We start from the raw sequence: 12,688 nt of genomic DNA, 5'->3' as shown, positions 1-12,688 counted from the left end.
AAGGCCCCTCCCCCTCTTGCCGCAGCTCCTCCCCCTCCTCCTCTTCCTCCGTTGGCGATCGCTTCGCATCCGTCTCTAGCAAACCTGCTCCATCTCCGCTCGCTCTTGCCCGATGGCGCTGCCGAACCAAGCCCTGGCGAAGAGCAGGAACCCGAGGCGGCAGGTATGACGGCGGCAACGGCTCGACTGGAAAAGTCATCCGGGAGGGCGGAGGGAGTGAAGGAAAGTTCTGGACGCCGAGAGCTCTCCTGACTGCAGTGAAGCCCGCTCCGAGGGTCAGCAGTACTTTGGCAACACTCAGCCGCAGGGACGCTTCCCCCGCCCGCCCCGTGGCCTCCCCTCCCCCTCCGCGGGCTCCCCGCACTACGGCTGCCACTGCCTGAAGTTTTCGGCCACGTCTGGAGATACTCGCTTCTTTCTTTCCCGCCGAGGATACTGCCCTAAAGCAGGGGCAAGGGAGAGGAGGCGATGGTTGCGGTTGGCGCCGACGAGGCTGCTTCCCTCGCTCAGTGTCGGAATGACGGTGGCGCGGCGGGTAGCCTGGGATAGCAGGTCGGTCGCCCTCCTCCCGGCTCTTGCTTGTTACTTGCGAGGTGTGGTGTCCTGCTGCCGCTGAGGCCGCCGGTTCGCGACGGTCCCCGCTTCCCTCCCCCTCCCCTCCCCCCGCTTATTTGGTTAGAAAGATCGGGCCTCTGCTAGGCAGCGGCTGCCTCCAGCAACTCCTCTGGATTTCCCCCCACCCGGTGCGTACGTGTGTGTTCTCCACGCTGGTAGTCAGGTTGTGCGTGTGTGTTCCTAATCGAGCCGGCACCCCAGTTACCCCACCCCTTGTTCGTTTGCCTGTGGCTTTTTCTGGCTCCCGGGACCAGACCGGGATCGCGGCAAGATTATGTAACGCCGGCTGGTGGGGCTGGGCTGCCTGCCGCCTCGTCGCATGCGCGCACAAGGGGGCAGAGCGGTGAGTGCCAGCCGAGGGTCCCGAAGCACGTGGCGGCCCGTGAGCAGGACCACCCACTAGGGCTCCTTGACTCGAAGGGACGCCTCGAATCAACCCAAGTTTCTCCTCGGTTTCGCAGCTGGGGAAGGTCCCTCTTTCAGAGATGCCATCAGAGGTGGCATCAAGGTAGGAGTCCTCGGGGAAGAAGCCCAGAGCCCTCTCTGGCAGAATGAACGCATCTATTGCAGCAGGGCTGGTTTGCTTGCTTGCATTATGAAACCATTGAGGTCGCTTTCTCTGGCAATGTGCTTTTGTGTTTTGGGTCAGCTCTACTCCTGTGGAAAGTTTGAATTGTTCTAATTCTACCAGTTTCAGTATTTCCCCTTAATTTTTAAAGTCCCCTCAGTCCCTTCCAATCAATTGAAGGTTGTTCGAGTTAAGATGCCAGTCTAGCAGCTTCTTCAAAGGATGAGGAAGTCGGTTTCTTGCCTTGACTTCTCAGAGAAGCGGTGGGGACAAACCAAATTAAAAAAAAAAAGAGGAAAAGTTCTTGAAATGGGAATCTCCCTGGAGAAATTTGTTCTCAGAAACCCCGAATTTCTTGGAGTTTTAAAGACAACTGCTTGAACCCAGTGCTGGAGGATTATACCCAGTGACGTAGCCTTCCTTTCATGCTTGTCTCCAGTGCTGGAGAATTATACTCTGCTACAAATTGCTTCCACCACTCCACATGGCCATTCGCGTCCATTCATTTACTACCACACCTGAGCAAAAGAAATGGCTTCTTTCCATCCTTAGTTTTACAAGGCTGTCAGTGCTTTTGATGCCCAAGTAAAAGAGAAGTCCTTTACTCTGAGGAACATACAGCAGCTTATCCTACTTTTCCCTCTATGGAGAGACAACCAAGGAAGGAAAAGGGAGAGCAGCAAAGTTGATGGGGGTTGCAAAATAGTCCATTTCGCCTCTTCTTTATGTCCTTTCCTATCCATATTTTCTTCCCACTGGTATGCTTTCCCTGGATTTATCCAGTTCTGAAGTTAGGACTATTCTTTTTCCTCTGATGGGGACTGAAATATGGACGATGCCTCCAAAAACAAGGCAGGATATTATTGGGCAACTCAGAAATGATGAGCCAGTCCACCAGGAAACTCTTTTTCCAAGCCTTGTCTGTTTAAAAAAAACAACAACCTGGAGCCATGTGAGAGGGATGCCTTCTCTGGTTTGTTGCAGCTGAGAAAACCTGGCATCAGGATACAGGAGAGTTTGCCCTACCATTCCCTATTGACTGGGCAGCAGCTCTTCTTCTGGAATGTGTCACGAACATAAGGAATTCTTGGCAGTCTGGAATGATTGCTGGTTATCCTCTTCACTGCCTCCTGTTCCCTTCCTGATGGCTCTTTTATTCAAGGTCACTGCAGTAATTTCATATGTGGCTGCCTGGTGCTGCTCCCTTATCTACCACACCACTTCTTTCTCTCTCTCTCTTTGTGTTCTGGGAATATTGTGTTCAATAAAAGCTGCTGTTTTTAAACGCCCTTGGCAGTACTCTATAGGCAAAGATATTCTCTCTTTTCTACCTCTTGTTTCTAGAGCTTACAATGAAAAGTTACAAGGCTCATGCTAGCCTTGAAAGCAAGGAGTTCTTCGATGGGAACGTTATTCTCCCACCCTCCTAAATCTTGGATGTATGCAAGTTAAAATTACAAGACATTCTGCACAATCTCAGGGCATAGGAAGAAATCAACACTGCCCATGTTCCAGTGCTCTGCTTTGATCCATGCCAGTCCAAAACCGTCCTTGCAACTGGGGTGGTCCTGCATCCCAGTATTTGCCAGATTTTTTTTTATATTGTCTAGAAAGAAAAATTCTGACCCCACTCCTGAAATTTCAGTGATTATTTTTTAAAAGAACTATAGAGTATTTATTTGCTTCAGGAGGAAGAGGAAGTAGATTTTTATCATAGCCTTGTATAAACTCAGGTGTGAATTCTGATCTCTAGAGTTAGCTGTTTGCCTTCTTTGGTGGGATGCTGCTTAGCTCAGGGGTCCCCAACCCCCGGTCTGTGGAACAGTACTGGGCCGCAGCATGCCAGCAATCTGTCCGCACAAACAAGCAAAGCCCCATCTGTGAGATGCAGGCAGCACACAAAACCACGCACCCTCTGGTCCACGGAAAAACCTCTCTCCGTGGAACCTGTCCCTGGTGCCCAAAAGGTTGGGGACCTCTGGCTTAGCTCATTAAGAGCTGACGTACCTGGCAGCCTACCTCTTTTGATTTGCTTTTTTCCAGGAGCCACCAATATTGCGCATGAATCCAACTTGCAACTTAGTTGCTTCTGTAGCCTCAAGCTCTCTCTGCCTCTTTTAGTTGCTCCTCCGTGATTGGCCTTTCAGGCTCAGACTTCAAGACTTCATTCCCCTTTCTTCATTTATTTCCCAGCGTACTCATGGCCAAGGCCTCATTTGGCCTCCAGCTTGTTCTTCAACCCTTTGCCAACATTTTTTGGTATTTTCTGCCATCGTAGCAGGGAAGGAAGCACACATTTCACGTGCAGATTTCTGTCGGTTGAGATAGGCCACCTATCATCTTCCAGATGTGCAATTTCCAAAATGCCTCCACCATTGGCTTGAAATTCCTTTGAAGGCCAGCAATATCCCTGCTGTTTCGGTAGCAAAATCCTTGACATTCATCATTTCTAAAAGTATAAAAGGTGATGAAAGACATTCCTGAAAATCTGCTGGACCAGAGGGACAAATGATTTGACCTGATCATTGTCATTTTCTAATACAGTATATAAATCAGTCTCTTCCCCACACAGTTTTATATAGTATTTGATCCCTGTATTTATTTCCTCCTCTTGGTACTTTTCTTTATTTGCCCGCCTTGCATTTCTCTGTAAGGAGCACACCCAAAACCTTGCCATTTCTGATTTTTTTTCTTTTTTTGGATTAGCAGACACTAACTATGGCACTAACTATTAGCAAACACTGCTATAGCTATCATATAAATACTCAATGCTTCTCAGTCCTAGAGTTCTGTGTTCCATAGGGATGCAGTCACACAACATCTTAGAAACTGTGACAACTTGCTGATGGTTCTCAAACAATTGAGTCATCCTGGCTGCTTTGTGTGGCTTGTCATTAACTTTGCAGCTAATGCAAGTATGTTAGCTTTTGCTGTGATTTCTCCATTCTCCAATGATTCTTAAGCATATTAAGTATATCAGGCTCCAATTCCAGTCAACTTAGTTGCATCATGTTATTCCTTTTCTATATAAATATGTGGTTCTTGTTGTTTTTTTTACCTCTTTTGATGGTGTGTACCAATTCTGTACAGTGCTGTGCTTGGCTTTGGTCATTTTTCCTGGCACCAGTATGTTCTAAAAACAGTAACTGGGTTGGATTGTGTACAGAAATCAATATAGGGAAATGACTTTTAAAAGAAACTCTGCAAGCCATGTATTTCCAGATTCTGCATCCCTGACTCACTGTCATTTCCTTTGGGTGGAGAAGGATATCTCGTGTCTCACCTTGAGTTAGGATGAAGGAATATACCCAGGTTGTAGGTTTTGGAGTTTCCCTAGAGAAAAATGGATATGATTCATTTTTGTCCTGCTTTTGGGGTCATACATACTTCTCCGGTGTTTGTTTCACGATTGTAAAACTATAAAACACTTCAGTCATGGAGAAAATAAAGTTATGTATGAGGAGGTTTAATTCTGAGTAATTTAAGAAAGTAAAATATGAAAGCAAGGAGGTAAAACTACTGAATTGCAATGAATTTCCTGTAAAAGCAATAGCACTTAGATTTATATACCGCTTCACAGTGCTTTACAGCCCTAAGCAGTTTATAGACTCAGTCTATTGCCCCCAACAATCTGGCTCCTCATTTTACCGACCTTGGATGGATGGAAGGCTGAGCCAACCTCGAGCTGGTGGGAATCAAACAGCCAAAAACTGCTGGCAGTTGGCAGTCAGCAGAAGTAGACTGCAGTACTGCATTCTAATCACTGCACCACCATGGCTCTATAACAGTGGTGGCGAACCTATGGCACGGGTGCCAGAGGCGGCACTCGGAGCCCTCTCTGTGGGCACACATGCCGTTGCCCCAGCCTCGCCTCCCCCCACGACCTCCTCCTCTCCAGCAGCCCCTCCTGAAGGAGAGTCGCCCCTGAGTGTGGCCTACACAGAGCAGCGCAGCCAAGGACATGGCAGCCAGGCAGCATAGACAAGACTCTGCCCTCATACCTCATCGTGCACAGTTGATGCTGCAGGCAGAGGGCGTGACCACCATAGTGCTGCTGGGCTGCCTGGGCGATCTGTGGCGGTGAGTGGCCCTGTGGGCAGTGGGGTGGGAGATGGGGTGGAGTGGGGGTGGGGCAGGGGGGAGCAGGGGCTGGGCCAGTTTTTGGGCACTCGGTCTCTAAAGGGTTCACCATCACTGCTCTATAAGCTTCTCTAAGGGGTTACATTTAAGAGATATACATAATTAAGATTTCAGATGAACCCCAGATACAGGATTGGAAGATCTTTTGTCCATAGTTTCATTATTGGCTAAAGAAATTCAGAGGAAAATGTTACTTAACTTGTTAGTCTCCCAACTATGAAAAAAGATTCAAACACAAATTCCTATCTTTCAGATTAAATTTATTGTGATTATTAATGTTCTTTATTTTAAACATTTACATTTCATAACACACTCTTGTTTTATTCTTTTGAATTCTATTCTATTCTATTCTTTTATTCTTTTTATTCTATTTTTATCGTCTTTTTTCTTTGGGATTTATGATTGTTATAAATTGTCTATTAACATGCAGCAGTACAGGAATACATTTCATAAATGCAAAACAAGTGCTATTTTAAAGCAGTGGTTCTCAACCTTTTTTGTTTGTAGTTTATGTATTTATATTTCATATTTCTAAACAGCCCATCTCCTTCAAAGAGGGGTCCTGGGCAGTATACAACATAATATAACTATAAAAACTATATAAAAATTAACATTAAAATTAAGTTCTACCACGATGAAAACAAAAAGCTCATTTTTCCCCAAGAAAGACATGTATAAGCATTATATTATTAAAGTTTTAGAGATTTATCCTGTGCCCCACTTAGTTTATTTCAGAAACCCACCTGGATTCCAAGAAAGCATTTAAAATTCTTCAGATCCACCTTGGCCTGAAGATTGAAAGATAAGACTGATAATGTATGCTGATTAGTGTACATTCAAAGTGACAATAAAGTTATTATTCTATATTATTCTATTCTAATGCTGGCACATTGACTGTAAGGGAAGTTTCTTCCCATTATTAATCTTTTCATCAGTTTCTGGAAAATTTAAGGATAACTCCCTCAAAGTATCCCTCAAATGGACTAGGTAGTCCTCGACTTACAATCACAATTGAGCACAAAAAATTCTGTTGCTAAGTGAAGCATTTGTTAACTGAATTTTGGCCCATTTTACAATCTTTCTTGCCTCAATTGTTAAGTGAATCAGTGCAGTTGTTAAAGTTAGTAACACGGTTGGGACACTGCAACCGTCATAAATATGAACCAATTGCCAAGTGTCTGAATTTTGATCACGTGACCATGGGGATGCTGCAACAGTTATAAATGTGAAAAATTGTCATAAGTCATTTTTTTCAGTGCTATTGTAACCTGGAAAGGTCACTAAATGAACTGTTGTAAGTCAAGGACTATCTATACTTTGGATTGATGGAACTGTAGATACTCAAATACTATATTGCAGTGATGGTGAACCTTTTAGAGACCAAGTGCCCAAACTGCAACCCAAAACCCACTTATGTATCGTTGGGTGCCAGGTGGGCGTGGCCCATTGGGTGGGTGTGGCCCATTGGATGGGGATGGCCCATTGGGTGGCCGTGGCTTTGTTGGTAACAGCAGACTGGGTGGGACTAAAAAGTTCAATCAATCAATTCCAACTTTGTGAGATTTTTCCCTCCCCCCCCCGCAAGAAGTTGAAATTGATTGAACCTTTTTTTTTGCACACGGCGGCAGAGGCCTAAAAGGTTTTATAAAACCCAGCTGAAGGCGTAGGACTGGGGCGACGGTGTGTGTGCCCACAGAGAGGGCTTTGTGTGCCACTTGTGGCACGTGTGCCATAGGTTTGCCACCACGGCTATATTGCATGTGGGGAGCAAAGTTCAGGGTTATTTCCCCTCACCCTCCAAGCAAGGCATATTTCCCATGTGCCCTACTATATAAATCGTCTGTGCAATAGGAAGTGAGAATGAGCCCAGAAATCTGACACTCTTATTAAGTCACAACCCATATGGAGCAACTGAGTGGGAAGTGAACCCACATTCTTACTAGGACGGAATGGGCTAAATTTTGGGGCCGAAGGTCTGCTTTTATTTTCTAGCTCCAAGGCTGCTAGGGCATGGCAATGATAAGGAGAGTGTCAGGTAGATAGCGTGAAACTGGAATTTTCAGTTTTTCCTGTGCAGGCCTTTTTGATTTATTAAAAAATAAAATAGATCCATTACATTTACTGGGAGCTTAGTACACCTATTTTGCTTTTTTAAAAAAAAATCCAAGAACCCCAGTATGTTTACTTAGCACCTTCTTCAAGCAGCAACAACTGAATGGTTCTTCACATCCAATGTACTACCTATACCTTTGAAAAAAAAGGGACAAAGCTATCTTTGCTTAGAACATCTAATGCATGTATGTGCATATAGAAATCTATGTATCCTTGGGTGGGGATATGAAGAGTGCTCAGAAGCAGTACTTCTTTATTGCTGCTCTGATATTGTGAAATAAGTTCTCACCTGAGATATATGACCCTGATAAACTTCATGAAACTACTCAAGATTTGGCTGTTCTAACAAAGTTTTGGAAATGAACATCAGTGCCATTCTTAATTTGATTGTGTGTGTTAACTGATTTTATCTTATTGCTGGTATGTGAGGGCTTAACATGCTTTTGGTTGTATTGTGCATCATTTAGTGTTTTATTTTAACAGGATTCAAATACACCGAAAAACATTTGAAATTTAGCAGCTGGGAAAACCTGAGCATAGGTTTTTCAGTAAGGCTGAGTTATTGGCAGTGGTACAGAATCTCCTGTCACTTCCATTACAACGATGCTTGTATGAATTCATGATCTCATTGTTGATTTCCATAAAATTCAATAGGTAGCATGTCCTAATATATATGTGCTTGTATGTCTGTGTGTATTGGGGGGAGGAGCTGCACAGTTATCATCTCTATCTATTGAGTCATGTAGCTTGAAAGAAATGACAAATGGCGACTGAAGTTTTTATTTTAATGGATATTCAGAAGTCAGAGATACAGAGAAAGTAATCAAATTACAGGAGAGCTAACTTGAAGACAAAAATGGGAATAAGATTCCTTTTACCCTATAGTATTTAGATGTAATTCTTATGTATTTTACTAGGTCAAGTAAAAATGTGCCAGGCTAGTAAGATATTTAATACAGCCTTCCATAGTTCCATGTCCTACACTGTTTGATGAAAGCTGAGAACTGTAGAATACATAGGGAAGTTTGACCTTGACCAGTGAGGAAAGGTTAAAAAAAGACCCTTTTCTCACTCATCTGTCTTCTTATTTTAAAAATGTTCATAGTAAATTTAGCCCTTTTATCAATAAAAGATGATGCCAATTTTTAAATAAATGTTAAGATTGTACTGTATTTTATAACATTTTAAGAGTTTAAAATATTATCTTGTTTTTGTAAATTATAATTCATTTTTGTTTTACATTGAGGAAACATGAATATATGTTTTTGTTTTGTTCTCAGATACTGTAGATTTGTAAAGTAAAACAAGTATCATGAAATATATACTCACAACATGTGTGCTATGTTGAATTATACAGATGCCAAATGAATAGAATAGAATAGAATAGAATAGAATAGAATAGAATAGAGCTGGAAAGGACCTTGGAGGACTTCTAGTCCAGCCCCCTGTTCAAGTAGGAGAACCTATACCATCTCTGACAGGTGATTTTCCAGTCTCTTCTTAAAAATTTATAGTGATGGAGCGCCCACGATTTCTGGGGATAAGCTGTTCCACAGGTTGATTGTCCTCACTGTCAGGAAGTTTCTCCTTAGATCCAGGTTGCTTCTTTCCTTGATCAGTTTCCAGCCATTGTTTCTTGTCCTGCCTTCAGGTGCTCTGGTGAACAACCTGACCCCTTCTGCTTTGTGGCAGCCTCTCAGATACTGAAATACTGCTATCATGTCTCCCATTTCTTCTTTTCTTTAGACTAGTCAAACCCAAGTCCTGCAGCTGTTCTTTGTATGTTTTAGCCTCCAGGCCTTTGATCATCCTAGTTGCTCTTCTCTGAATTTTTTCCAAACTCTCAACATCATTTTTGCGATATGGTGACCAGAATTGGCTACAATATTCCAGGTGTGGTCTTACTAGGGCTTTGTAAAGTGGTACTAGTACTTTGCGTGATCTCGATTCTATGCCTCTGTTTATACAACCCAGGATTGTATTAGCTTTTTTTGGTTGCTGCTGCACACTGCTGGCTCATAGTCAAGTGATCATCCACTAGGACTCCAAGGTCCCTCTCACAGTTACTGTTTTTAAGCCAGGTCTCATCCAATCTGTATTCATGCCTTTGTTTTTTTCTGCCTCAGTGTAGACTTTGCTTTTTCTCCACGTTGAAACTCATTTTATTAGATAGGGCCCATTGTTCGACTTTGTCAAGATTTTTTTGGATCCTGAGTTTGTCTTCTGGAGTGTTGGCTATTCCTGACAGTTTGGTGTCATCTGCAAATTTGATGAGTTCCCTTTCAATTCCCTTGTCTAAGTCATTTATGAAGATGTTGAAGAGTACTGGGCCTAAAACGGAACCTTGTGGTATCCCACTGCTTATTTCTCTCCATGTGGATGTAGTGCCATTGATGATTACTTGTTGAATACGGTTTGTTAGCCAGCTACAGATCCATCTGGTAGTGATGTTGTCTATTCCACCTTTTTCTAGCTTACTAAGGAGTGGGTTGTGGTCTACTTTGTCAAATGCCTTACTGAAATTTAGGTATACTACTATGTCCACTGCATTTCGCTGGTATACTAGTTTGGTCACTTTATCAAAGAATGAGATAAGATTGGTTTGGCATGATTTGGTGTGATGTCTATTAACTACCTGTAAACCTGATTCCATATTATTTGGGGTATCTTATCCACCTTACTCAGAAAAACCTAAAGTAGAAAAACATAAAATGCTTTCATCCAGCTTTCACAATATGAAGAAAGGGCTTCAGATAAAGATTGGCATTCTTATTTGAAGCAGAAATGTGTTCAATCATTTCAGTGAAACCTTGATCATACTGTAAATGGCAGTGTTTATTCACAGCCTGCTCTTTGCACAGATGGATCCTTAGTTTGGCACGTAGATCTCTTTTGGTGGATAATATAATTATTCTTTCTGAGACTGCCTACTATGAAAGAAAGCTGTTATGTACAGTACAATGATGTGCCAATAAATGTATAACAACCAGTTCTGGTCCACTGCTGCCACTTCCCTATCTTGCTAGCCACCAAACAGTTGATCCATATGACTTGCAAAATTCCCCCAAAAATATAACCATTGGCTTTTATGAACTAGTATGGGCTGGCTTCAGCATATCACTGCTTATACAGTACTTGACCTTGTCGAGGTACACAGTCCAGGATTTCCTGATATGTATTTCTGTAACATCAAGGACTTGCTATTTTCTTATCTTCTTTCAGAAAGATTTTTCCCACTATAGTTGCTCATGAAATACAGTTCTATGATAATATGGCCCATCAGACTGAAGGCCATGGTAACATAGTGGCTAAGGGGCTGAATTTGGGCTGGTGACATCTAGATTTGCATCCTCATTTACTCAATCTTGAAGTTCCTTGGATAACTGAATATTTCTTTTTCTCAGTCCACCATGTAGGACTGTTATGGGGAGGAAGGAGAAACCACCATGTGAATTAAGATAAGCTCTTGGGGAAAAGACTGGGTGTTAAAAAAAAAAAACCCATAATCATGAGATAATATATTACCAAAACTAACATAGGCTGCCTATTTACTTTCTAACCATGCATTTTTGAAGGTTTTTACTGGGTGGAGATAAAAGGTAGAAGAAATGCAGAGGCTTAAAACATTCATTTCCTCTTTAAAACCCTTCAAATCTCTCCAGAACCGCAGCGCTTGGTCCCACATTTTTGGTGTACTGTATGACCCTCAACATGACAAAAATAAATTTAGATGGCACTGCAATATGTCCACCATGCCGTAATTGTACTCAGAAAAAGATTAGCATAGAAGTATTTCAGGAACTAAAGGAGTTTCTTATATAAATTTTACCCAAATACTCTAGCTGAATAACTCATGGCTGGCTTAGAACTATCTGGAATGGCTCTAGGTTTTGAAGAAATAACATAAAATAGAAAAATTGAGCAGAGGGTGAGGGATAGAAAGGAAGAAATGCATTTTTTTTCCTGACTGGATAGAATAAAACAACTGATCAGCTAAAATGGCTGAACTGAATCATAATTTTAATAGAGTTTCCATTATTTGTTTTCTAGCTCATTGTAGAAACTGAAGAATTAGCACTTCTTAACCAATCACTCTGAAGCTTTGATTCTTCCCTGGGGCCTCTCAAGTTTTCTTCTTTGGATCATTTTTTTCTGCAAGTGAGGTCTTTTTTCAGGTTCAGCCATGACGACCTCTGCCTTGCGTCGACAGGTGAAAAACATTGTGCACAATTATTCTGAGGCAGAAATCAAGGTGCGTGAGGCCACCTCCAATGATCCCTGGGGACCCCCCAGCTCTTTAATGTCTGAGATTGCTGACCTGACCTTCAACACAGTGGCTTTTGCGGAGGTCATGGGTATGATCTGGAGACGGCTGAATGACAGTGGCAAGAATTGGCGTCACGTCTACAAGGCCCTGACTCTTCTAGACTACCTCATTAAAACAGGCTCAGAGAAGGTGGCTCATCAGTGCCGTGAGAATCTGTATACCATTCAGACTTTAAGGGAGTTTCAGTACATCGACCGTGATGGCAAAGATCAAGGCATCAATGTTCGTGAAAAAGTGAAGCAGGTGATGAGCTTGCTGAAGGATGAAGAGAGGCTGAAACAGGAGAGAGCCTACGCCTTGAAAACAAAAGAACGGATGTCCATTGAAGGTATGGGCATTAGCAGCAGCAACAGCAACAGTCACCAGCTTGCCTATGGACGGCGGGCATCACAATATGGCGATGACTACAGCAGATCAAGAGGTTCTCCATCCTCCTTTAACTGTGAGTACTGCAATGGTATGTGGCTGTGCCACTTTTTCTCTGACAGATCAAGTCATCTTTGGCAAAAAACAAACTTGAAAATGTATAATCTAATTTGTGAATGCTTTCAGGGGGGCTGGTGATCCTGTAGTAAAGTTCATGGACATCTTGACCAGCAGTTGCAATACACTGCAATGTAAAGATTAAAGCATATGCTTTTGGAAGCAGTTGTTTGCAACACTGACTGAAATGTTTCCAAATTTCTACCATTTATCGTAATGGAGCTTGAGAAATGAAACCTGGCAAATACCAAGTAATATTTGAGGGACACAGATTGCTGATAGTAGGAATGGGCACAGATTCAAAAGGCCCATAGATAGAAACTGTTCCAAGTATGTAGATTTCATTTCTTCCTTGACATTTCCCCCAGTGTCCTTTATGAATCCACAGCCAAACCTTCACTGTTTCTACTATCATTAAGCAGAAATTTTATAAGTCTTTACAT

At 42.6% G+C, this 12,688-nt stretch overlaps 1 protein-coding gene across 7 annotated transcripts in view; it reads left to right on the top strand.

The window, feature by feature from the left end:
- The first annotated feature begins 4 nt into the window (after positions 1-4).
- EPN3 (epsin 3) overlaps positions 5-12,688 on the top strand; it is a 36,682-nt gene continuing 23,998 nt past the window's right edge. For 6 of the 7 annotated variants that reach the window (XM_039342842.1, XM_039342840.1, XM_039342844.1 and 3 more), the window contains exons 1-2: positions 5-163; positions 11,486-12,204. In XM_039342842.1, the coding sequence (XP_039198776.1) occupies positions 11,619-12,204 (586 nt within the window). In that variant the 5' untranslated portion in view covers positions 5-163; positions 11,486-11,618. Of the gene's footprint in view, positions 164-369; positions 553-11,485; positions 12,205-12,688 lie in introns of those variants that run through there. The other variant, XM_039342839.1, reaches the window with a different exon arrangement.

This window comes from Crotalus tigris, unplaced genomic scaffold, assembly GCF_016545835.1.
Source record: "Crotalus tigris isolate CLP2741 ecotype Arizona unplaced genomic scaffold, ASM1654583v1 scf7180000017814.3102382, whole genome shotgun sequence".
Classification (NCBI taxonomy): Eukaryota; Metazoa; Chordata; class Lepidosauria; order Squamata; family Viperidae; genus Crotalus; species Crotalus tigris.
This window is presented reverse-complemented; position numbering and strand designations above follow the sequence as displayed.